The sequence below is a fragment of the Myotis brandtii genome, unplaced genomic scaffold, assembly GCF_000412655.1.
Source record: "Myotis brandtii unplaced genomic scaffold, ASM41265v1 scaffold133, whole genome shotgun sequence".
NCBI classification, from domain to species: Eukaryota; Metazoa; Chordata; class Mammalia; order Chiroptera; family Vespertilionidae; genus Myotis; species Myotis brandtii.
In genome coordinates this window covers 2467770-2490204 of record NW_005354718.1, presented here as the reverse complement: position 1 = coordinate 2490204, position 22435 = coordinate 2467770, and the positions used below count along the sequence as shown (strand labels likewise).

The 22435-nt window shown below is 50.3% G+C and overlaps 1 protein-coding gene across 2 annotated transcripts; it reads left to right on the top strand.

The window, feature by feature from the left end:
- Positions 1 to 8: 8 nt before the first annotated feature.
- On the top strand, positions 9 to 18519 carry RPAP1 (RNA polymerase II associated protein 1). Of its 2 annotated transcripts, XM_005860268.2 has the most exons (25): positions 9 to 174; positions 622 to 878; positions 1182 to 1330; positions 1611 to 1700; positions 2130 to 2247; positions 2789 to 3010; positions 5184 to 5363; positions 6299 to 6414; positions 6691 to 6789; positions 7599 to 7700; positions 8342 to 8509; positions 9048 to 9230; positions 9357 to 9491; positions 9584 to 9754; positions 10245 to 10402; positions 11266 to 11424; positions 11575 to 11776; positions 12226 to 12335; positions 12535 to 12730; positions 12940 to 13092; positions 13314 to 13456; positions 14138 to 14894; positions 17511 to 17687; positions 17836 to 17895; positions 18006 to 18519. In XM_005860268.2, the coding sequence occupies exons 2-25, from the start codon at positions 698 to 700 to the stop codon at positions 18153 to 18155; spliced, it is 4179 nt and encodes a 1392-aa protein (XP_005860330.1). In that variant the 5' UTR covers positions 9 to 174; positions 622 to 697; the 3' UTR covers positions 18156 to 18519. The 2 variants fall into 2 exon arrangements, with proteins under 2 accessions (XP_005860330.1, XP_014390292.1); XM_014534806.1 differs by lacking the exons at positions 9 to 174; positions 622 to 878 and having other exon boundaries at positions 1209 to 1290.
- Positions 18520 to 22435: the final 3916 nt, after the last annotated feature.

The following is a 22435-nucleotide window of genomic DNA, read 5'->3' as shown; positions in this document are numbered from 1 at the left end:
CTGCGGCCCTGCATCCCGGCAGCACGGGCGACACTCGGTGATCTCTTTGCTGACGCGGGTGGTCCAAGAGCACGCGCGACCGCACAGCCCTATGGGGCGCTGTGGGGCCCCCGCAGTGTACAAGTGTCTTTGGTGATGTTTATTCTTAACTATTTTATTATTTTTGATGCTATTGTAAGTAGAATTGTTTTCTTAATTTCATTTTCTGATCGTTATTTGCTAACATCTAAAAATACAAATTTTATATATATATAACTTTTACAGCCCAAAGTGTTTTACTAATGCAGTACTCTTAGTCCAGGCATGTTCGTTCGCTCCAGTTTGATGGAGTCCCCACTCCCTGGTGTGACATTTGTCTGCCTGGCTTCTGGTGCATTTTCCTTAGTTCCCCTCGGGTTGTAACTGAGACTTTTATCACCCACGGGTTGTAAAAGACCTAAGTTACCAGTAAATATTGTTGGTAGGCTGATGTTGTCAACGAAGGATAAATGGGAAAGGAATGGCAATAAGGCACGAATGAGGAGGAATGAGTTGACATGAATCCAAGGAAAAAGTCTTCTTGGATGCACAATGAAGAGAACCGGGGTTCCGTTAAAGAGGGCCCATCTTTATTGCTTTTAGGGGTGAATGAGAGGGAGCCCCCACACGGAAGCAGTGCTGGAAAGAGTTGCACTGGGGAGGCAGCTGGAGTGTCAAGATGCTGTCGAGACCAAAGCCAGGGGAGTCGGAGGTGGACCTGCTGCGATTCCAGAGTCAGTTTCTTGCAGCTGGTGCAGCCCCAGCAGTGCAATTGGTGAAGAATGAACGTAGGAGAGGTGCCAGTGCTAACCTGGACCAGCCTCGGCTGCAGGATCAGCGGGATGTGGTGATGCTGGACAGTGAGTGGCTGTGTGTGTGAGGCTGAGGAGGAGCGGGTACAGCATCAGGGTCTCCTTCCCCTTCCTGATGTGGCTGGATTCTACCCATTATTATTCCATGCACTGCATAGCCTCTGTGGCTGCCACCCCATTTTACAGAGGAAGAAACTGAAGCTCAAAGAGGTTCAAGATCTTGCCCAAGGTGACACAGCTTGAGCCAGGGCTTCCCAGTAGCGGACTTTCTTTCTTTGGCTTTCCCCTAGCCTTCAGACTCTACCTGGGAAGGTATGAGTATCCTCATATCTGGCTTGTTTTTTTTCTCAGATCTCCCAGATTTGCCTCCAGCTTTGGTTCCTGCTCCTCCGAAAAGAGCCAAGCCCAGCCCTGGCCATCCCCTGGCTGACCATGTGGACCCTGAAGAGAGGCTGAACAGGCATGATCAGCACATCACTGCTGTCTTGACTAAGATTATTGTGCGTCTCACCCTGACTGAGTGGGACAAGGCATCCTGGGGCACAAAGGATATTGGGTGGGGGTGGTGAGGCTTATGAGTAAAGGGTGATTTAAAAGGATGGGACTTTATTCGCCTGCAGTGACGTGGGGGTCTGGTTTAGGATCACTGTGCCCTAAAAAGCAAGGTGGGTTTATTACTTCATAGAGTGAGATTCTAGTTATACAGAACTGGGGCTACTAGCATAGGCTCCAGCCTGGGGAAGTCTCCATATCATCACTCCTTTGTCCTCTGTTGCACAGGAACGAGATACAAGTTCAATGGCTGTGAATCTGCCTGTGCCCAGTGGTGTCGCATTCCCCCCTGTATTCCATCGCTCACAGGACAGACAGGTAGACGGGTAACCTTAGATGGTACTTATGGTACAGTCAAGTGAACTTCCTAGTGCATCTTCTGCAGATTGGGAAACTTAATAATGATAAGCAATTCTGTTGTTAAAGTGGCACCATATTAAGTACTTTATTTAATCCTCATAATAACGATGAAATGTAAGTAACATTATCCCCATTTTTTCAAAAGATAAACGAATTGTTCAACACCATATATCTAATAGATAGAAGAGTCGGAAATCCAACCCAAGTCTGTCAGACTTCAAGACCTGTACTCTTATAGTGCCCTGCTTTTTCTGAGGACTATGGTTGTGACCGTTGGAAATTAAGCAATTTTCTTTTATCTCTTTGTTCCAGTGACTAGTATAAAGAGGTTGAGAAGAAAATGGGGTAAGGAATATCAGTCACCTGAGTTTTCTTTTTGCCCCATAGAGGAAGCCAGCAACAGCTGGTAAGAGAAGCATCTTTGCCCAGGAAATTGCAAAGAGAGGATCTGAAGCCAGCATCCCACCAGTTAGAGGAGTTGTGTCTACCCAGGACCGACCAGAGGGTGAGCTGGGGTTGAAGAGGCATGAGCTTGGCTTTTTTGTGACGCAGGATAATAGAGTGATCTTTGGATATACATGTTCCCTGCTTCAAATGTGAATTGCATTTGAGCCACTTAAAGAGGAAGCTGTCCTATATTCTCATTTAGAGTATTGAATATGGGTGGCTTTTGTCCACATCTGGGACTTAGGTGCAGGGCGAGAGCAGGCCAAGGAAGAGGATAGAAATGGCAAAGACTATAAAATAAAGGTAGAAGCCAAGATTCCTTTCATAATGCAAATTACTAGTGGAAGTGCTGGGGGCATGCCCTTGACATGCAGCTTGAACATCTAAGAGCATGGTCAGAAAGTACGATGTTTCTAAGGGAAATCCTCTTATATAAGTCCAAGGGGAAGAATGAGTAGGGGGTGGAGGTAGGGATCTCTGCTCTGTGCCTAGGAAAGCTCTGGGGCCTCCATCTCTCTCCAGGCCTAATGGGATTGGAGAAGAGGGCCAAACAGCCCAATTGGTACGAGGCAATGAAACTGATCATACACTTCTTCCAGGTGCTGTGACCTGTGAGTCACTCACACCCAGGGAGCAAGATCACCAGCTTCCATGTGGCACCCAGAACTTCCAGGGACCCCATCTGGTCACAGGAAAGGGGCTCAGGGACCAGGAGCCTGAGCAGGAAGCCCAGACCATCCATGAAGAGAACATAGCAAGACTGCAAGCTATGACTCCTGAGGAGATCCTGCAGGAACAGCAGAGGTTGCTGGCTCAGCTTGGTATGGGTACCTGGCTTTCTTGCCAAGACTGGGCTAGGGAGGGACTGCTACTTACTGAGGAAAGCTTACTGTGATTGCCAGGCATTATGCTGAGTTTTTTCATCATTCTGTCCTCAAACTGTTCCTGTGAGGTGGGTGGTACCAATCTCATTTACTTATGGAAAAAGAAAAAAACGTGAGGTTCAAAATTTTAAGAAATTGCCCTGGCCGGGTTGTTCAGTTGGTTAAAGTAACGTCCTTATGCACAAGGTCATGGTTTTAATCCCTGGTCAAAGCACATACAAGAAGCAACCATTGCCCTAACCGGTTTGGCTCAGTGGATAGAGTTTCGGCCTGCGGACTGAAGGGTCCCAGGTTCGATTCCGGTCAAGGGCCATTTACTTATGGAAAAAGAAAAAAACGTGAGGTTCAAAATTTTAAGAAATTGCCCTGGCCGGGTTGTTCAGTTGGTTAAAGTAACGTCCTTATGCACAAGGTCATGGTTTTAATCCCTGGTCAAAGCACATACAAGAAGCAACCATTGAATGCATAAATGAGTGGAACAACAAATGGATGTTTCTCTCTCTCAAATTAATCAATAAAAAATTTTATAAACCAGTAAAAACAATATTTAAAAAAAATTTTTTTATTGATTTCAGAGAGGAAGGGAGAGGGAGAGAGAGGTAGAAACATCACAGATGAGCCCTAGCCGGTTTGGCTCAGTGGACAGAGCGTTGGCCTGTGGACTAAAGGGTCCCGGGTTCGATTCCGGTCAAGGGCACATGCTAGGGTTGTGGACTCGATCCCCAGTAGGGGGCGTGCTGGAGGCAGCTGATCAGTGATTCATCATTGATGTTTCTATCTCTCCCTCTCTGAAATCAATAAAAAATATATTTTAAAAAAAGAAAAGAAAAGAAACATCAATGGTGAGAATCATTGATCAGCTGCCTCCTGCACGCCCCCTACTGGGGATCAAGCCCACAACCCAAGCATGTGGCCTTGACTGGAATTGAACCCAGGACCCTTCAGTCCGTAGGCCAGTGCTCTATCCACTGAGTCAAACTGGCTAGGGCCAAAACAATTTTTAAGAAACTCTCCCCCTGATCACATAGCTGGTAAGGAACATGGATGAGATGTAAACCCAGGTCCATGTGGTCTCACAGGCCCTGATCTTAACCACACTGCTGTGTGTATTGTACTACTCTAGTGTAACAGGCACTGTATTATAGCTGTTCTCTAATATGGCTGCAGTACACTCTACTATATGATGCTCTAGTATACTGTTCCTCCCTCCTAGTTTTTGTGCACTAACTCAGTCTTATTCCAAACTATATATCTAGCCTGGCCAGTGCTGCTCAGTGGTTGAGCATTGACCCATGAACCAGGAGGTCACAGTTCAATTCCTAGTCAGGGCATATGCCCAGGTTGTGGACTCGATCCCTGATGTGGGGTGTGTAGGAGACAGCTGATTGATGATTCTCTCTCATCATTGATGTTTCTTTTTTTAAAATATATTCTTATTGATTTCAGAGAGGAAGGAAGAGAGAGAAAGAGAGAGAGAGAAACATCAATGATGAGAATCATTGATTTGCTTCCTGCACCACCCCTCCCCCCCGTAAACCCCCACTGGGGATTGATCCCACAACCTGGGCATGTGCCCTGACTGGAATCGAACCATGACCTCCTGGTTCATGGGTCGACACTCAACCACTGAGCCACACTGGCTGGGTTCATCATTGATGTTTTATCTCTCTCTTTCTCTGAAATCAATCAATCAATAAAACTATATCTAGCACCTATATAGAGCATAGCGTATATTAGGTTTTTAGTGAATATTTGTGCATAAATAAATTAGCTACAAGTGAGAGTAATTTTTTCCCTAAATGCCTTCATTTTCACCCTAGGCGACATTCATTCATTTATTCCACAGCCACTTTGGGCCTATGACCTGGAGCCAAGCACCGGGATGGGCATAAACATGGGCCAGTGGACTGTGAAGGGTGGAGGCAGAAGTGGGCAGGCAGGTTCCAGTGATAGTTATGGGTCATTGAGGCCCCACCAGAGCCCAGGGGCCTCAGTCCAGGGCTGGGAAGTGGCTTGGTCTTGGCACCTATAGGCAGTATTCAGGTTTCAGGTCTAGAGGAGGTTAGGGAAGATCTGCCTTCATCCTCTCTTCCCTCCCCCTCTCCTCTAGATCCCAGCTTGGTTGCTTTCTTGAGATCTCGCAGCCGTACCCATGAGCAAGGAGAAGAAAAGGCCATCAAGGAGCAGAGGGCAAGAGGACCCTCTGTTGAGGTCTCTGGAGAGGAGCCCATTATGCCAACTTCTGCCAGTGAGCCTAGGCAGGAAGATGAGCCGGAGCCAGGAACCCCAGGTTTGGAGGAGGGGGTACATCTTTTGGGGAATAAAAGTAGAGGAAAGAATTCCTTCTGGCGGATGAGAAAAGAGAATCGTCTCTGTCCTTGAACATCTAACGTGAATCCTCATTATTGCCTTGAAATCTGTCTTCATTTATTGACATGTATATTCTTTCTGCACATGCTTCCTGTTTTCCTGTCCTATTACTTCTCCTTTTCCCCCTTCTGGTAAAAGGCAGCAGTGTGTGATGGCTGACTGGCCCCCTCCCCCAGCAGACCATCTTCTCCCTGCCTTTGCTATAGCTGCCCCAGCTGTGGTTTCACCCATCCCAGTTTTCTGCCTCCGCTCTCAGCGTTGGGGGGAAGATGGCAGGGCCAGGGTGATGGGAGAAGAGTGATGTAGGTCTTATGAATATGCCAGACCTGAAGCAGAGAGGCCAGTGGGAGCACTCATTTCCCAAGAACTTGATTATTTTATTAGTGATTAACAAAAGAAGAAATTGGATTATGAGAGCCAGGACCTCCTGCCCCTGGATGAGCTCCAGGCCAGATGAGCAGGTTGGGTGCGGGTTGGGGTGAGGAAGGAAGGGGTTGCTGGTGTGTGTTTTTGTATCTCGCCTCCCTGAAGCAGGATAGCTCCCCCTACTCCTTGTCCCCACTTCTCTGCTCCTGTGGCAGGTTGGTACTCAGCAGTGAAGAACTATGTTTTCCCTGATTTATGTGGTCCTCCCTTCCTTCTCTGCTCCCTCTGTCTTCTCTTCTTACCTCCTCCTCTTCCCTTTCCCCTCCCTAGGAATCCTTGGGGTCAGTTAGGGGCTAGAGCCCAGGGACTAGGTGTGTTCTGCCATACTGGGGACAGGACATTTGCCCAGTTCCCAGGATGAAGACTGGGACCCCAGTGCCTCAGTGAGCTGAGCCCCTTAGGGAATACTACTCTGCTCCCATCTCCCAGCTCTGGCACTGCCCGTGGCCCCCCACAAGGAATGGCTGCACATGGACACTGTTGAGCTGGACAAGCTCCACTGGACCCAGGACCTGCCCCCACTCCGGCGGCAGAAGACGCAGGAGGTGAGGAGCGCAAGCTGGCTACAAGGGGTGGATTGGGGTGAGAGGGGAGCTGCGGCACTTGTACCCAGAACCCAAGCTCAGGCCCTTTTGTTCCCTTGAGCTTGAGAAACACCTCTTCTTGCTCACCTTCCTGGCACCATAGGCCAGAGGAGCCCATTTCTAATCAGAAGTAGAGTCAGGACCTAAGACCTAAGAGGCCTGGGATTAAAGGTGAGGAGTGGGTGTGGGGAAGTTGCTGCTGCCCCAGCCCAAGGACCTCTTTTCTCTTCCCATTAGAGGATGCAGGCCCGATTCAGTCTTCAAGGAGAACTACTGGCTCCGGATGTGGACCTACCCACCCACCTGGGACTGCACCACCACGGAGAGGAGGCAGAGGTGATCATGGGGCCCAGGGAGGACGGCAGCTTTTGACAACCATGGAAAAGGACCCCTGGTCAGATGCCTTGGACCTGCTATTGCAGGTCATGGCCCATTGCATCCATTCAGGTTCTCAGCTCAGTCTTTCTCCTCGTTCCCTCACTTTCCAGTCAGTTGCCAGAACTTGCCAGTTCTCTCACTTCCCCTTGATGCTTCTTAGATAAGAGCCTTGCTCCCTCTTGTCTGCTCAGTCACCATGTCTTCCACTCTCTCTGCCATGCCACTCCATTCTATCCCTCTTGAGGCTGCCACACTGATTCCTCTGGCCCAGCTCAGGCCTTAGAAAGTTTCCTGGCTCCTTAGCCCCATAAGGCAGTCCTTCCATAGTCTGTCCCTGCCCCCTCACTCCCACCGCACCATTCTGTTGCCCTCTCCCCACATACACCCTATGCTTAAGGACCTCCAGGGCTCAGTTCCTGAGCCTGCTCCAGGGAACGAATGCCTTTACCCTGTGTTCCTGGCCAGGCCATGGGAGCTCTGCGCACCCACTAAGAACACAGCACTTTCCAGTTTTCTCTTCTTTCTCTCTTGTTCTCTGGTTGCAAAGTAAATACTAATTATCTTCCTTCTAATCTGCTTTATGTCATGGTTATTTGTACGCATATCTTACCTCCTTTACCAGTTTGAGGATCCATTGAGAGAGATATTGTGTATCTTTGTCTTCCCCGTGACGTCTAACTCAGTGCTTGGCATAGAAGGGTTGCTGTGTATTTGTTGGGGGGTGCTGCCCTGTATCTTGACTCTATGACTTCTTGTCCCTGCCCCAGAGAGCGGGGTACTCCCTGCAGGAGCTGTTTCACCTGACACGCAGCCAGGTGTCCCAGCAGAGAGCACTAGCCCTGCATGTGCTGGCCCAGATCATCAGCAGGGTGAGTGGACTGCGGGCTTGGTCCTTCCCACCCCCACACCTCACCTCTCAACCTTAAGACTTTCCACTTCCTGTCCTTTTCACTCTGGCTCACTAGTCCATACACCAGCTGTCTGGGTCAGACTGGGAACGATGGGCAAGTGAAGGGTTTAGGACAGGGATGGGGAATGTCTGGCCCTGCCAAGGCGTTAGGGGTGAGTTAATTAAATGTTTGACCAAAAATAGCAGGCTAATTTTGTTGTTGTTAATCCTCACCCGAGGATATTTTCCCATTGATTTTCAGAGAGAGTGGAAGAGAGGGGGAGAGTCACAGAGAGAGAAACATCGATGTGAGAGAGACACATCGATTGGTTGCCTCCCACACGTGCCCTGACACAGGCAGAGGTCAAGCCTTCAACTGAGGTACAAGGTACATGCCCTTGACCAGAATCGAACCTGCAACCCTTCAGTCTGCAGGCCGATGCTCTAACCACAGAGCCAAACCAGCTAGGGCAAGGGTAATTTTCAGTTGGTAATTTTGTGTGGCCTGCGAGTGATGTTATAAATACCCAAATGGCCCATGGCAGAAAAAGGTTTCCCACCCTAGTTTAGGACAAAGACTCTATAACTTCCCCCTTCAAGCTTTTCTCCTCCTTCTCCTAGGCCCAGGCTGGTGAGTTTGCGGACCAGCTAGTGGGCAGTGTCCTGCGCCTTCTTTTGGATGCTGGTTTCCTTTTCCTGCTACGCTTCTCCCTGGACGATAGAGTGGATGGGGTCATCGCAGCTGCTGTCCATGCTCTTCGAGCTCTGCTGGTGGCTCCTGGAGATGAGGTACAACAGGGATAAGAATGGGGCTTTGAGATACCAGGGTCCCTACTGTTCCTGTGGGCGTGCCCTCCTTGTGCTCCAGGCAGAGCAGAGGGTGGGATAGCAGCATCACCATCTCTTTTAAAGGCCACAAAGCCTGGAGCCTTGCTCTTCTTATTTATTTATTTATTTTTTTTTTTGCTTTGTTTTGTTTTGTTAGTCTCACCCAAGGATATTTTTCTCATTGAGTTCTAGAGAGAGTGGAAGGGAGTGATGAGAGAGAGAGAAAGAGAGAGAGAAACATCAATGTGAGAGAGACACATCGATTGGTTGCCTCCTGCTCATGCCGCAACCAGGCCAGGGTCAAACCTGCAACCCTGGTAAATGCCCTTGATCAGGAATCTAACCCGCCACCCTTCAGTGCATGGGCCGATGCTCTATCCACTGAGTCACACCGGCCAGGATGCCCTTCTCTTATTTGTGGATGGTTCCACTCTCTATTCCTGGGCCCATTTCCTGCTTAACCCCTCTTCTTCCTACCCCATTCTCTTTCCTCTGGCAGGAACTCCTCGACAGCACCTTCTCCTGGTACCATGGAGCTATGGTGTTCCCGCTGATGCCCACGCAGGAGGACAAGGACGATGAGGATGAAGATGAAGAGCCCTCAGGAGAAAAAGCGAAAAGGAAGAGCCCTGAGGAAAGAAACCAGCCTCCATCTGACCTGGCCCGACATGATGTCATCAAGGTAAAGATGCTGGGACAGCTGCATCTGTCCCGTGACCTCGAGGGCATGCACATGTCAGGCAAGAGGGGTCATCAAGGCCTGGGGCCCAGCTGCATTTGGCAATAGATTTCTCTCTCTCATCCCCAGGGGCTTCTGGCCACCAATCTGCTGCCTCGGCTGCGCTATGTGCTAGAGGTGATCTGCCCAGGACCTTCCGTGGTCCTTGACATCCTGGCAGTACTCATCCGCCTGGCCCGGCACTCCCTGGAGTCAGCCACAAGGGTGAGAAACGGAGATAGAATGGGAAAAGAGTCCAGCTGGGCCTAGTCTTGACCCTCAGCCTCCCTACCTCCCTTTCCTCCTGTTCCCCACAGGTCCTGGAGTGTCCTCGGCTGATAGAGACCATAGTTCGAGAGTTCCTGCCCACCAGCTGGTCCCCTGTTGGGGTGGGGCCTACCCCCAGTTTACACAACGTGCCCTGTGCAGCTGCTATGAAATTACTTCGTGTCTTAGCCTCAGCTGGTAGAAACATTGCTGCCCGGCTGGTAAGCAGGACGCAGGACAGGGTGGGGGTGGGGGTCCTCAGGACAGTGCCTGGCTAAGGCTAAGCATGGCCACTGGACTCTGGGAGGCCTGCTCATGCCATATTTCTTTGTCTTGATCCAATTGCTTAGAAAGGCAACAAAAATCACCAGTCAGGAACCTAATCAGCTGGAGCCTAGTGTATCCTGTAGGCCTACTCTGTTCTCATGTGAAGGGAGGGCTCCCAGGCCAGAGGAGCCACATACAGATACGCACACAACACCCATAACCACACAGCCCTAGAGAAGGTGCCCAGCACGTGCTTGCTAAAAAGAAGGAGAGGAAGGGGGAAGGTGGGAGGGGCAGATGCGGCAGTGTCACCCTGGCCCGGAGCTATGGAACCAGAGGGGCCTGGAACAGGGCTACGTTGAGTCCATCTCCATAGTGAGAGGACCTGCGGTTACTTGAGACTCCCAGCTGACCCTGATCCCCAGACTTTCTGTCCACCCTCAGCTGAGTAGTTTTGATCTCCGGAGCTGCCTGCGCCGCTTTATAGCTGAGGCTCCTCAGGAACTGGCCTTGCCCCCAGAGGAAGCTGAGATGCTGATCACGGAGTCCTTCCGCCTGTGGGCTGTAGCAGCCTCCTATGGCCAGGGCTGTGACCTTTACAGGTGAGGAGGACAAGAGGTAGGCTCCCTGGGAGCCCTCTCCCGTTCTGCACTCTTGCCTAACCTGCTGACTCAACCTTGCCCAAGGTTTCAAGCTTGGAGGGAGGCTGAAAATGAAGAGGGATTCTGGGAGTAATGACCAACCAGGGGAGAGGGGAGCAAATTCTGTGCTGTTGTGTAGATCAGATTTCCCCCTGTTGGGGGAAAGCCTTGAAGGGCTGCCTCCTTCCCTTCAGCCCCCAACTTCCCTTCCCTCTTTTTTTTTTTAAAATATATTTTATTGATTTTTTTACAGAGTGGAAGGGATAGGGATAGAGAGTTAGAAACATCGATGAGAGAGAAACATCGATCAGCTGCCTCCTGCACACCGCCAACTGGGGATGTGCCCGAAACCAAGGTCCATGCCCTTGACCGGAATTGAACCTGGGACCCTTTAGTCCTCAGGCCGACGCTCTATCCACCGAGCCAAACCGGTTAGGGCTCCCTCTTTTTTTTTTTTTTTTAATATATTTTTATTGATTTCAGAGAGGAAGGGAGAGGGAGAGAGAGAGCGAAACATCAATGATGAGAGAGAATTATTGATTGGCTGCCTCCTACACGCCCCACCCAGGGGATTGAGCCTGCAACCGGGGCATGTGCCCTGACTGGGAATCGAACCGTGACCTCCCGGTTCATAGATTGACACTCAACCACTGACCCACACCAGCCGGGCTCCTTCCCTCTTGAAATCTCCCAGGATTACCCAGCCTGGGCCTCTCCCTTCTGGTCCTCCTTAACTATACCGCAGAGCTCTGGGCGGGCCTGCCTTGTATCTTACATCTCTCTCTCTCTCTTCTACACTGAGAGGCAGTCATTGTTCTCCCCAGGGAGCTATACCCAGTGCTGATTCGGGCCCTGCAGGTCATGCCTAAGGAGCTCAGCACTCACCTCCCGCAGCCCCTGTCCATGCAGCGGATAGCCTCATTGCTCACCGTCCTCACCCAGCTGACCTTGGCAGCCAGCAGCACTGCCCTGCAACCCAGCAGGTAGGTTACAGCCCTCAGCTGCCAGAAGAGACCTCCTGCCGGGAACTCTGGGACAGGCAGGAGAGTTCCTCCCCAGGGAAAGGGTGGCTAGAGCTTAGAGGGTGTTCAGGCAGCCAGATCCTCACTGTGGCCCTTTTGGCATTCCTGTAGTGACTCGGCTGAGGCTAGTCTGTCGGCCACTCCTTCCTTGATCACTTGGACACAGGTGTCTGGGCTCAAGCCTCTTGTGGAGCCATGTCTAAGACAGACCTTGAAGTTGCTGCCCAGACCTGAGATGTGGCGTGCTCTGGGCCCAGTGCCCACTGCCTGCTTGCTCTTCCTAGATGCCTACTACCGGACCTGGAGCCAGCAGGTAAGTGTTGCCCGCCTGCCTCCCACCACGCCCTGGGTGCCTGCCTCAGTCTTAACACTCCTCTCTCTCTCTCTCTCTCTCTCTCTCTCTCCCTCTCCACCTCTCCACTCCTGCTCCCCATTCCCACATCTTCCTACTCTACCTTTTCCTTCCTACCTTTCATTCTCTTTCCACCTCCATACTCAGTGGACTTCCAAAAGCCATGTTGGTGGGGGCCAGAGAACCGCTAGCAGCAGCTCAGCCTTCTGGAGCCTTTATGCTCTCTCAGGACCCCTCTCAGCAGGTGCCAGAGCAACCCCAGGGTCTTCTCCCTCCACAAGAGTCAGAAGGCAGACACCTCCAAACACTGACTCTTGTGCTCTTGGAATTATGGACTTGGCCTGGGTACCCAGGGTCTAGGAGAATGGGTGTCCTGGGCTGTCAGCTCAGTGAGCCCCTTGGTCCTCCAGCCAGACTTGTGCCCAGGGGATTGGCTTCAGGACATGGAGCGCCTGTCGGAGGAGCTACTACTGCCCCTGCTGAGCCAGCCTACATTGGGCAGCCTGTGGGCTTCCCTTGGGTATGTAATGTGTGTGTATTTGTGGGGGAGGCATTTGTTCTCCTTGTGGGATTCCGGGGTCTACCTCCCTGGTCCATCTCAGGTGGAAGCCCTCAGCCTGAGGGAAACCTGGCTCCCTATCAGGCCTCAGTGGGGACGCAGGAAGGTGGGCACTGGTCTGCACTGGCCAGCCCCTCTCAATTTCTCCATTCTGCCTCAGGCGCTGCTCTCCTCTCTGCAACCCACAGTCCTGTGCTCCGGCCCCTGAAGCTCTGCCCAGCCTCGTGTCACTGGGCTGCACGGGAGGTTGCCCCCCTTTCAGCCTGGCTGGCTCAGCCTCACCCTTCCCGGTCCTCACTTCCCTCCTCACTCTTTTCAACACCCTGACCCGGATCCACAAGGGGCTATGTGGCCAGGTGAGCCCTGGGCACCTGGTTAGATTCCAGGCAGGGGGCCAAGATGCCAGGAGTCAGAAAGAAAGTGGGGAGGGCGCCCCTTGGGAAAAGGAGGCCTCTTCTGCCAGCACCCATTTTTCTGAGTTTGGCTGGGGAGAAAGCACCACCTGGGGACCCCCAGAAGAGATCAAAGTCACCTTCTAGATCTGAACAAGCTTGCTTTTCCTCAGCTGGCTGCTGTGTTGGCTGCCCCCGGACTCCAGAGCTACTTCCTCCAATGTGTGGCTCCTGCGGCTGCCCCGCTCCTCACACCCTTCTCTGTGTGGGCCCTGCGACACGAGTACCACCTGCAGTACCTGGCACTCACCCTGGCTCAGAGAGCAGTAGGTACCCCCCAAACCCCTCCCCTGCTATCTACTCCCTCTGCCCCACATTATCTGCATTCTTCTTCTAGGAACCTGTGCTGCTCCTGGCAGGCAATGCAGTTTCTACTTTCCTCCAGACACGCCCTTCAGCATATATCCTCTTTGCTTATGTCCTCATCCTCACTTCTATTTGCTTTGCCCCCTTCTCAACCCTTGAGCCCCCCACCATCTGTCCATAGGCAACATTCCAGCCAGTGCCGGCCACCAATGCTGCCCTCCATCATGGCGTGGCCTTGGCTCTGCTGAGCCGGCTGCTGCCCGGAAGCGAGCACCTTGCCCATGAGCTACTGCTGAGCTTTGTATTCCGGCTGGAGTTCCTCCCGTAAGTCCAGAGTTGGTGGCATCAGCCCTTTGAGATGAGTACTGTGGTTACTGACAGAGCAGCCTTAAATTGGAAACAGGAGACCTGGGCTTAATTCTCTTTCTTCCATGAATTACCCTTAACCTGTCTGAGCTTCCATTTTCTCATTAGTAAAAAGAGGTTGGGGATAACCACATTAGAGAATTATGAGACTTCAGTGTGACTGTGTATAAACTAGTATACACATGTAATAGCCAACAGTTACGAGTGCTTACTTTGTGTCTGGTATTCCTTTAAGTATTTGACTATATTTTAAGCATTTTACCCATACCACGAGCTAGGTATTACTGTTTTTTAAAATTATTTTTCAATTACAGTTGACATACAATATTATATTCGATTCATGTGTGCAACATAGTGATTAGAAATTTACACACCTTACAAAGTGATCCCCCAATAAGTAGATTAGCATTACTATTATCACCGATTTACTATGAGGAAACGGAGGTACAGAGAAGTTCTGTAAACTTGCACCTAGGCAGCCGGCCCTAGTGTCCATCCTCCAAACTGCCACACACACGTGAAAGGGTATCAGGGGAACTGGGAAGACCTAGGAACCTCTGGGAAGCCCTGGAAAGCTGGCATGGCCTTCAGGGTGCTGTGGTTCCAGCCCTTATTTTTAACTTTTGGGTTCTGTTACAGGGAAAGAGCATCAGGGGGTCCAGAGGCAGCCGACTTCTCGGACCAGCTATCCTTAGGGAGCAGCAGGGACCCTGGCTGTGGGCGAGGGGCTCTGCTGGCTCAGGCCTGCCAGGACCTCCCCAGCATTCGCAGCTGCTACCTGACCCACTGCTCCCTGACCCGAGCCAGCCTGCTAGCTTCTCAGGCCTTGTACCGAGGGGAGCTACAGCGAGTCCCAGCTCTGCTGCTCCCCTTGCCTAAGGAGCCTCTGCTGCCTACTGACTGGCCTTTCCTGCCCTTGATCCACCTCTACCACCGGGCCTCCGACACCCCCTCGGGGCTCCCTCCCGCTGACACTGTGGGCACAGCCATGCGGGCCCTGCAGTGGGTGCTAGTCCTGGAGAGCTGGCGCCCCCAGGCCCTCTGGGCTGTGCCTCCTGGTGCCCGCCTGGCACGGCTCATGTGTGTGTTCCTGGTAGACAGTGAGCTGTTCCGGGAGACCCCAATACAACGTCTGGTGGCAGCCCTTCTGGCCCGGCTCTGCCAGCCTGAGGTCCTGCCAAACCTCAACCTGGATTGCCCACTTCCTGGCCTGACATCGTTCCCTGACCTCTATGCCAACTTCCTGGAGCATTTTGAGGCTGTGTCTTTTGGGGACCACCTCTTCGGGGCTCTGGTGCTCCTTCCCCTGCAGCGTCGGTTCAGCGTCACCTTTCGCCTTGCCCTCTTTGGGGAGCACGTGGGAGCCTTGCGAGCTCTGGGCCTGCCTCTGACCCAGGTACTTTCTCAGCCCAGCAAAGCCTATCATGGGCATCTACACTGGGCTTTGGGAGCAATTGTGACAGTGGGGAGCTTTGGTGAGCCTCCGGTTCCTTTCCTTACCTCTTGGGGGCTTTGAGGAGATTAAGAGAATCCATGAAAAGCGTTTAATATGGTATCTGGCGTATAGTAGATGTTTGTTCAAGACACAGCTTCTTACTCATGAGGTGCTATGATCTAGATAAGAGATGGCCTAAATCCCAAGGTAGTTCTAAATTATTCAGATTTTAGGTGCTAAGTCGGGATTCAGAGAATGGAAAGTTGGCTTCCCATAAGGAGAAGGTTTTGTGAAAGAATTGGCAATTGACCTAGCATTGACCAGGAATATACCTAGTGGAACAGCATGAGCAAAAGCTCAGAGGCAGAGAGTAATATGACAGGGCCTGGGAGGAGGAAGGAGTCTAGAACAGATTTAAGTTTGGAAACTTGTTGGAAACAAAGCTAATAAAGTCTTAAAAGGGCCTCAAATATATCAGCGTAAGGAGTTAAATTTATAAACTGTAAAGAGCTACTTTTTTTTTTAATTTGGTTTTTAAATTTTCATTATAACATTCTGATAAACTTAAAATATAAATATTTTAGTATATAAATATATTTCACATATGTATATAAAATATGAATGTATATTTTACATAAAAACTAGTTTTTTAATTAAAAAGAACATTACCTTTTTAAAAAAATAATTCTTTAATATATATTTTTATTGATTTCAGAGAGGAAAGGAGAGGGAGAGAGCAATAGAAATGTCAGTGATGAGAGAATCATTGATTGGCTGCCTCCTGCACACCTCACACTGGGGATTGAGCCCACAACCTGGGCAGGTGCCCTGACTGGGAATCGAACCGTGATCTCCTGGTTCATAGTTCGACGCTCAACCACTGAGCCACACCAGCTGGGCACCTAAATGTTCTTAATGTTCATAATCCCACTGTTCAGTGGTAACTTTTGATTTTTATTTATCTTTTTCTAGTCTTCTTTATATGCATATATATGTTTTTATAAAATTGGGATCACTGCATGTTTTTTTATGATTACATAATAAGCATTTCCACATCATTAAATATTCTAAGAAATCAACATTTGTTATATAATAATTCATTGTGTACCCCACTTTATTTTATCGGAACCCATTAAAGTTGTTTCTGATTTTTGCTATTTTAAGTAACTTTATGATAAACACTATGACAGCTTTATCTCTCATAATTTCTGCACAGAATTAAGAATCATTTTATTTTATTTTTTTAAGAGAGGAAGGGAGAGAGAGAGAAACATCTGTTGGTTGCCTCCCACACGCACCTCAACTGGGAATCACATCTGCAACCTGGATATGTGCTCTGACTGGAAATCAAACCCACCACCTTTTAGTGTATGGGACGTCACTCCAACCCATCCACACCAGCCAGGGCAGGAATAATTTTTTAGAAAGAGAATTACTAGTCCAAAGAGCATGAATTCTTGGAAGGTTTAATGAGAGCCCTGGCCAGTGTGACTCAGTTGGTTGGGCATGGTCCTGTGCACAGAATGGTTGCCTTTTTGATTCCTGGTCAGGACACATGCCCAGGTGGCAGACTGGATCCCCAGTAGGGGGTGTGCAAGAGGCAGCTGATCAGTGCTATGCTCTCACATTGATTTTTCTCCTCCTCTCCCTTCCTCTCTAAAAATCAATAAAAATAATGAATTTTTTAAAGTTTTAATGAGATTTTTTTTCAATCCTCACCAATGGATATGTTTTTATTGATTTGAGAGTGAGAAAGGGAGAGAGAAAAACAGTGATTGGTTGCCTCCCAAATCGAACCAGTATACAAGATGTCGCTCCAACTGAGTCACACCAGCCAGGACTGAAAGGTTTGGTAATATAATTGAGTGGTTGAACATGACATTTTGAAAATTTTTTGGTTTGTTTTTGTTTTAAAATATATTTTTATTTATTTCAGAGAGAAAGGGAGAGATAGAAACATCAATGATGAGAGAATCATTGATTGGCTGTCTCTTGCATACCCCCTACTGGCGATTGAGCCCACAACCTGGGCATGTGCCATGACTGGGAATTGAAATGGGACTTGATTCTTAGGTTGACACTCAACCACTGAGCCACACCAGCAGGCTGAAAGTTGTCTGTTTTTTTTTAAATATACTTTTGTTGATCTCAGAGAGGAAGGGAGAGGGAAAGAGATAGAAACATCAGTGATGAGAGAGAACCACCGATCAGCTGCCTCCCACATGCCCCACACTGGGGACCGAGCCCACAATCCCGGCATGTACCCTGACCTCCTGGTTCATAGGTCAATGCTCAACCACTAAGCCACGCTGGCCGGGCTGAAAGTTTTAATTTTAAGTAAATTAAACAGGTAGTAGCAATACACAACTGCTTCTGTTTCCCAGTTTTCCTGGCTTTCCAGCCTTTTAGTCTTTAACCTTATCCTCATGATATAGAGGGAAGTATGTCTGTCTAGGTCTAGGACCTAACCTCTGCTCTCATGATTTGACTCAGGTGACCATCAACCATCCACCCTGTTGTCCGGTGATAACATATTTCCACCCTCACCCTTAGCATATTTCATCTCCCCTGTCACAGTTGCCTGTGTCCCTGGAATGCTACACGGGGCCTCCTGAAGACAACCTGGCCCTCCTTCAGCTCTATTTCCGGGCCCTGGTTACTGGTGCACTCCGTCCACACTGGTGCCCAGTGCTCTATGCCGTGACTGTGGCTCATGTCAACAGCTTCATCTTCTCCCAGGACCCAAAGAGCTCAGTAAGTTACATCCCCATCTCCAGAGGGAGGAAGGGAGCCTGCAATTGCATTGCCTTTGGGCCAGCTAGAGAGGAGGTGAGGGCCAGGCAGGGCCAGCAGTGGGGACCAGTCCTTGGCCCAGTGCCACTTCTCCCTGTTCTACCTCTAGGATGAGGTGAAGGCTGCCCGCAGGAGCATGCTGCAGAAAACTTGGCTGCTGGCAGATGAGGTAGGGTGGGCATATCCTGGAGGGAGGGAGGGAGAATAAAGGGTCTTTGGGGACAGAGATGTCAACAGGATCTCACTACCCACTTCATAACGTTTCTTCCCTCTTGGCAGGGTCTCCGGAAGCACCTCCTCCACTATAAGCTTCCTAATTCTAGCCTCCCAGAGGGCTTTGAGCTATATGCCCAGTTGCCCACTCTACGTCAGCAGTACCTCCAGAGACTGACCTTAGGGATGACCCAAAATGGGGTATCAGAGACCTAGCATAGCTGCTACCGATGAAGAGATGCATACATTCTCCTGGAGTTCACCAACAGATGCCTGGCCAGACAAGAGGGCTTTGTGTCCTAAGGAAGAGCAGGAGACAAAGGAGCAGAAGGCTTTCCTTCCTGGGATTAGGCTGTTGGAGTTTTTTGGAGCAGGGTGAGCCCTACCATTGTATCCTGATATCTGGAGCTCAGGATCTGGGGCTTCTAAGGATCAGTGCTGGGAGTGAAGGGTGATTAGCTACTCACCCCTTCTTGGGGACAAGACAAATAAAACTCTCCCTCTCCTCCCACTGACCCAGCCTAGAGTATATGAACGTTATAACTATGCACTGAAATAAACAAAATTTTTTCTCCTGGGATTCTGATTTGGACTGATTTCAGATATGTTAGTTCAGAATTGGTATCAAGGGTTGGGTTATCCTAGGGGAGAAGTGTGAGAGACAGGAGGAAACATGAGTAGAAGGTGACAGCTAAGTCCACATGTGGAGACAACAAAAATGCAGGTCCTAGTTCTGGAGTGCAGCCAGGCCAGGGCAATGTTCTTGGGATTGTGGGCACTTCTGGAAGGACTCTCAGCAGTGTCCTTGGAGTACAGGTATCCTTAATGAGGTAGGTCAGCATCTTGTCTATGGTCCCCTATTTCCATATCCTGAGATATGAAGAGGCCAAAAGTCAGACTATTGCAGTAGTTTTCTGTTTGGCCTGTTATAATGATACCATAGACTGGGTGGCTTATAAACAGAAATTTATTTCTCCCAGTTCTGGAGGCTGGAAAGTCCAACATCAAAGTGCTGGCAGATTTGGTGTCTGGCGAGGGCCTGCATCCTGCCCATGGACAGCTCTCACTTGGCAGAAGGGACAAAGGAGGTCTCTTATAAGGGCACTAATCCCATTCTACCCAACAAGGGTGGAATCCTAATCACTTTCCAATGGCCCCACCTCCAGACACCCTCATATTTAAGTTTAGATTTCAACATAGGAATTTGGTGGGGTCACACCATTCAGTCTTTACACTGTTCCATTATGGACTTTATTGGTGGTAGGCAAAGCTGAGAAGGAGTGGGTCAAAACAAACTCTCTTTCTTTTGAGAGAGTTTCTAACACAAGCTGTCATTTGTTATGTGGAATAACGTGTGATTGTATTTATAGGTCATCAGTATGAGTATGGCGTGCCTGTCAGTAGGTAGAACCCACTCCCCATAAATGGAGTTGCTGAACACAGATTATACAATATGTTTTACTAAGCAACCACTTTATCTGCAAACAGCAGTAATTCCTAAGCTTACCATGTGACAAATCACCTGTAGAATGTGTTAAAACAGATTGTTGGGCCCTACACCAGTGTTTCTGATTCACAGTGTTTCTGATTCAGTAGGTCTAGGGTGAAACCCAAGAATTTGCATTTCTAACAAGTTCCCAGGTGATGGCTGATGCTGCTGTCCAGGCTCCATCCCCCTTAAGAACCATTGGCTTACAGAGACCTTACAAAGGCCATCCTATGACCTCATAGTGGAATATCTACAGAGTTAAATAGGGCATAGGCACCAGAGCTTTTACAAAATCACTGTTGTATCTACATCTAGCAGTATACACACAGAGAATTGTACCGAGTACCTAACTACTATAGCTTCATTTTCCAGTATTTTATATTAAATATATGCCTCAGCCTATAAAATTAGTACTTTGTGCAAAAGAGAGGAAGATACAAAACTATCTGAAGGCTGAATGGCCTTCGCAGTTGTAGGATGCCTTGTGATTTACTGAGCAGTTTTCCTTCCGATGATCTTTATAGATGGTGGGGAAACTGCCTCAGAACAGTTGTGACTACACCATCACCCACTGACCAGAGATGCTAGTACAGTACTAGCACTCATGTCTGATAGCAGGATTCAGGCTTTCACACCATCACACTGGAGATCCTTGATTCTGAGGGTGTTGCGAGGTAGTCTTCCAGTCACAAGTAATGGCAAGTGTTGATGCCTTACTTAGGGCAGTTTAAAGAGCACTTCTGCCCTAACTGGTTTGGCTCAGAGAATAGAGCGGCAGCCTGTGGACTGAAGGGTCTCGGGTTCGATTGCGGTCAAGGGCACATGCCTGCGTTGCAGGCTTGATCCCCAGTGGGGATGTGCAGGAGGTAGCTGATCAATGATTCTCTCATCATTGATGTTTCTCTCTCTCTTTCCCTCTCCCTCTCTGAAATCAATAAAGATTAAAAAAAAAAAAAAAGCACTTCCCGTATGTTATCACAGTGGCCACGACCAATGAAGTGTGCACATACACCCACTGCTCCTGACTTGAGAGACCTAGAAGCCCCATATGGGGTGGCTGGGGGTGGCTCTCCACGTTTTCAAGATCCTGCTTCAAAAGGGTGGGGACACTTTCACCCTACATGATAGCCACCCCATTTCCTGGGACAGCCCATGGCTGGAGACTTGGAGCCTTTGTGTGTGGGGCTTTGCAAGGTTCTTCCACCTTGGGGACCTCTCTGACTACCCGTGGTGTGAGGTGGCCAGCTTTAGGACCAGGTGGTGAGTAGCCAGAGGCTGGCCACTCCTATAAGCACGGTGGGAGCTGTTACTAAATCACTGTTGTATCTACATCTAGCCCTATACACTCTGGTTGGGTCTGAGCCAGCAACCCTAAATGCACCAGGTGATGGCTGCTACTGCCCCCTGCTGCTATAGCTGGCTTTCTGGCAGTCAGGGAAGTGTCTGGCCAGAGGCATTTTCCTAGGTTGGGGTTGGTGGTCTCTACAGACTTGTTCCCAATGGTTCCCTCAGAGGCTTCAAACCCTTGTGGGCCCTAGCCGGTTAGCTCAGCGGGTAGAGCGTTGGCCTGTGGACTGAAGAGTCCTGGGTTCGATTCCTGTCAGGGGCACATGTCCGGGTTGCGGGCTCAATCCCCAGTAGGGAGTGTGCAAGCAGCATCTCTCTCATCATTGATGTTTCTCTCTCCTCCCTTCCTCTCTGAAATCAATAAAAATATATTTAAAAAGGTAAAAGGGGACATTCATTCCTTTAAAAAAAAAAAAACCCTTGTGGGCGGAGAAGCGCGGTGCATGCATGAATCCTAGGGTCCTGATCACTCAGCTGGGGAAGGAGGTACAGGTCCTGGGGTCCCAAGTCGCTCACTGGGAGGGGCTCTCTAGGAGAGAAACTGGCAGAGGTATCAGTGGGCACCCGCAGGGCGCTGGGCGGTGGCGACCAAAGTCGGGTTGGCTGGCTTCCAGGCGCTGGTGTGCACTGGCTGGTGGGGTTAGGGGCGTGGCCTCGAGGGCCAAGGCTGGCTATTGAGAAGAGCTTTTGTTTTAATCCTCACCCGAGGGTATTTCTTCCATTAATTTTTAGACAGAGTGGAAGGGGGTTGGGGATGGAGAGGGAGAGGGAGAGAGAGAGAGAACACGCGATAAACATCGTCGCCTACCACTCGCGCCCCAACGGGGGCGGGGACCGAACCTGCAATGCCTTGACAGGGAATCAAACCCCGACCCTTGGGTCAGCGGGCGGACGCTCTAACCACTGAACCACCGGCCAGGGCGAGAAGTTTTTCTCTCCATCTCCTGTCCTCCATTAACATCCTGCCCTTTCTCCCAACCTCGCAGTCTCCCTACCACCTTTCAGGAGCCACTCTCTCCTCCAGCTCCTAGTCCCAGGCTCCATTTTTGCCATCCTCTCTTCGCCCCCCAACTCCAAGCCCCCAGGACGCGAACATCAGCGACGCCGACTGGCCTAGCGGCTTGGAGCCAGCCCCTCGGCCATTCCCTCAGATGAGCTGCGGGGCCCCTTCCTCCTCTACCCAGCACACCTGGACCGGGCAGGTGCTCCATGACCCTTTCCTCCCTCCCTGCTCCCGGACACCGAGGGGCCCTGGCAGTTCTCCACCTGCGGGGCCAGGTGGGCAGGACCCGGACCTGCAGAGAAGGAGTGGAGGCGGGTGGTCACCGGTGAGCCCGAGGTTTTACCCTCCGGGAGGAAGGCCACGTGCGCGCAGGGTGTTCTGCTGCGACGGGGGCCCCGCGACCTGACCGCCTCTCTTTCGGCGGAACTGGGGGCGGGGGGCAGTCGTCGCCACCCCGTGCCCAATCCCCAGGAGCCTGTTCCCGCCCAGCACAGGGCCCGCAACCAGCGGCGGAGCCCCGTGTAAGTCTAACGTTCCGGTGCGTAAACCCAGAGTCCCATCTCTTCGAAACCGACCAGGGCCTCGAGTTCCTCGGATAAGAAACTCTGGCGCCGTCTGTGTCACCAACCTCTGCTCCAGGCGGCGGCCCCGGGGCCA

Coding starts and splice junctions, on each gene's coding strand:
- RPAP1 (XM_005860268.2), top strand. CDS start 698: ATGCTGTCGAGACCAAAGCCAGGGGAGTCGGAGGTGGACCTGCTGCGA. Junction 9,755..10,244: donor GAAACATTGCTGCCCGGCTG/GTAAGCAGGACG, acceptor GTCCACCCTCAG/CTGAGTAGTTTTGATCTCCG. Junction 12,336..12,534: donor AGCCTGTGGGCTTCCCTTGG/GTATGTAATGTG, acceptor ATTCTGCCTCAG/GCGCTGCTCTCCTCTCTGCA.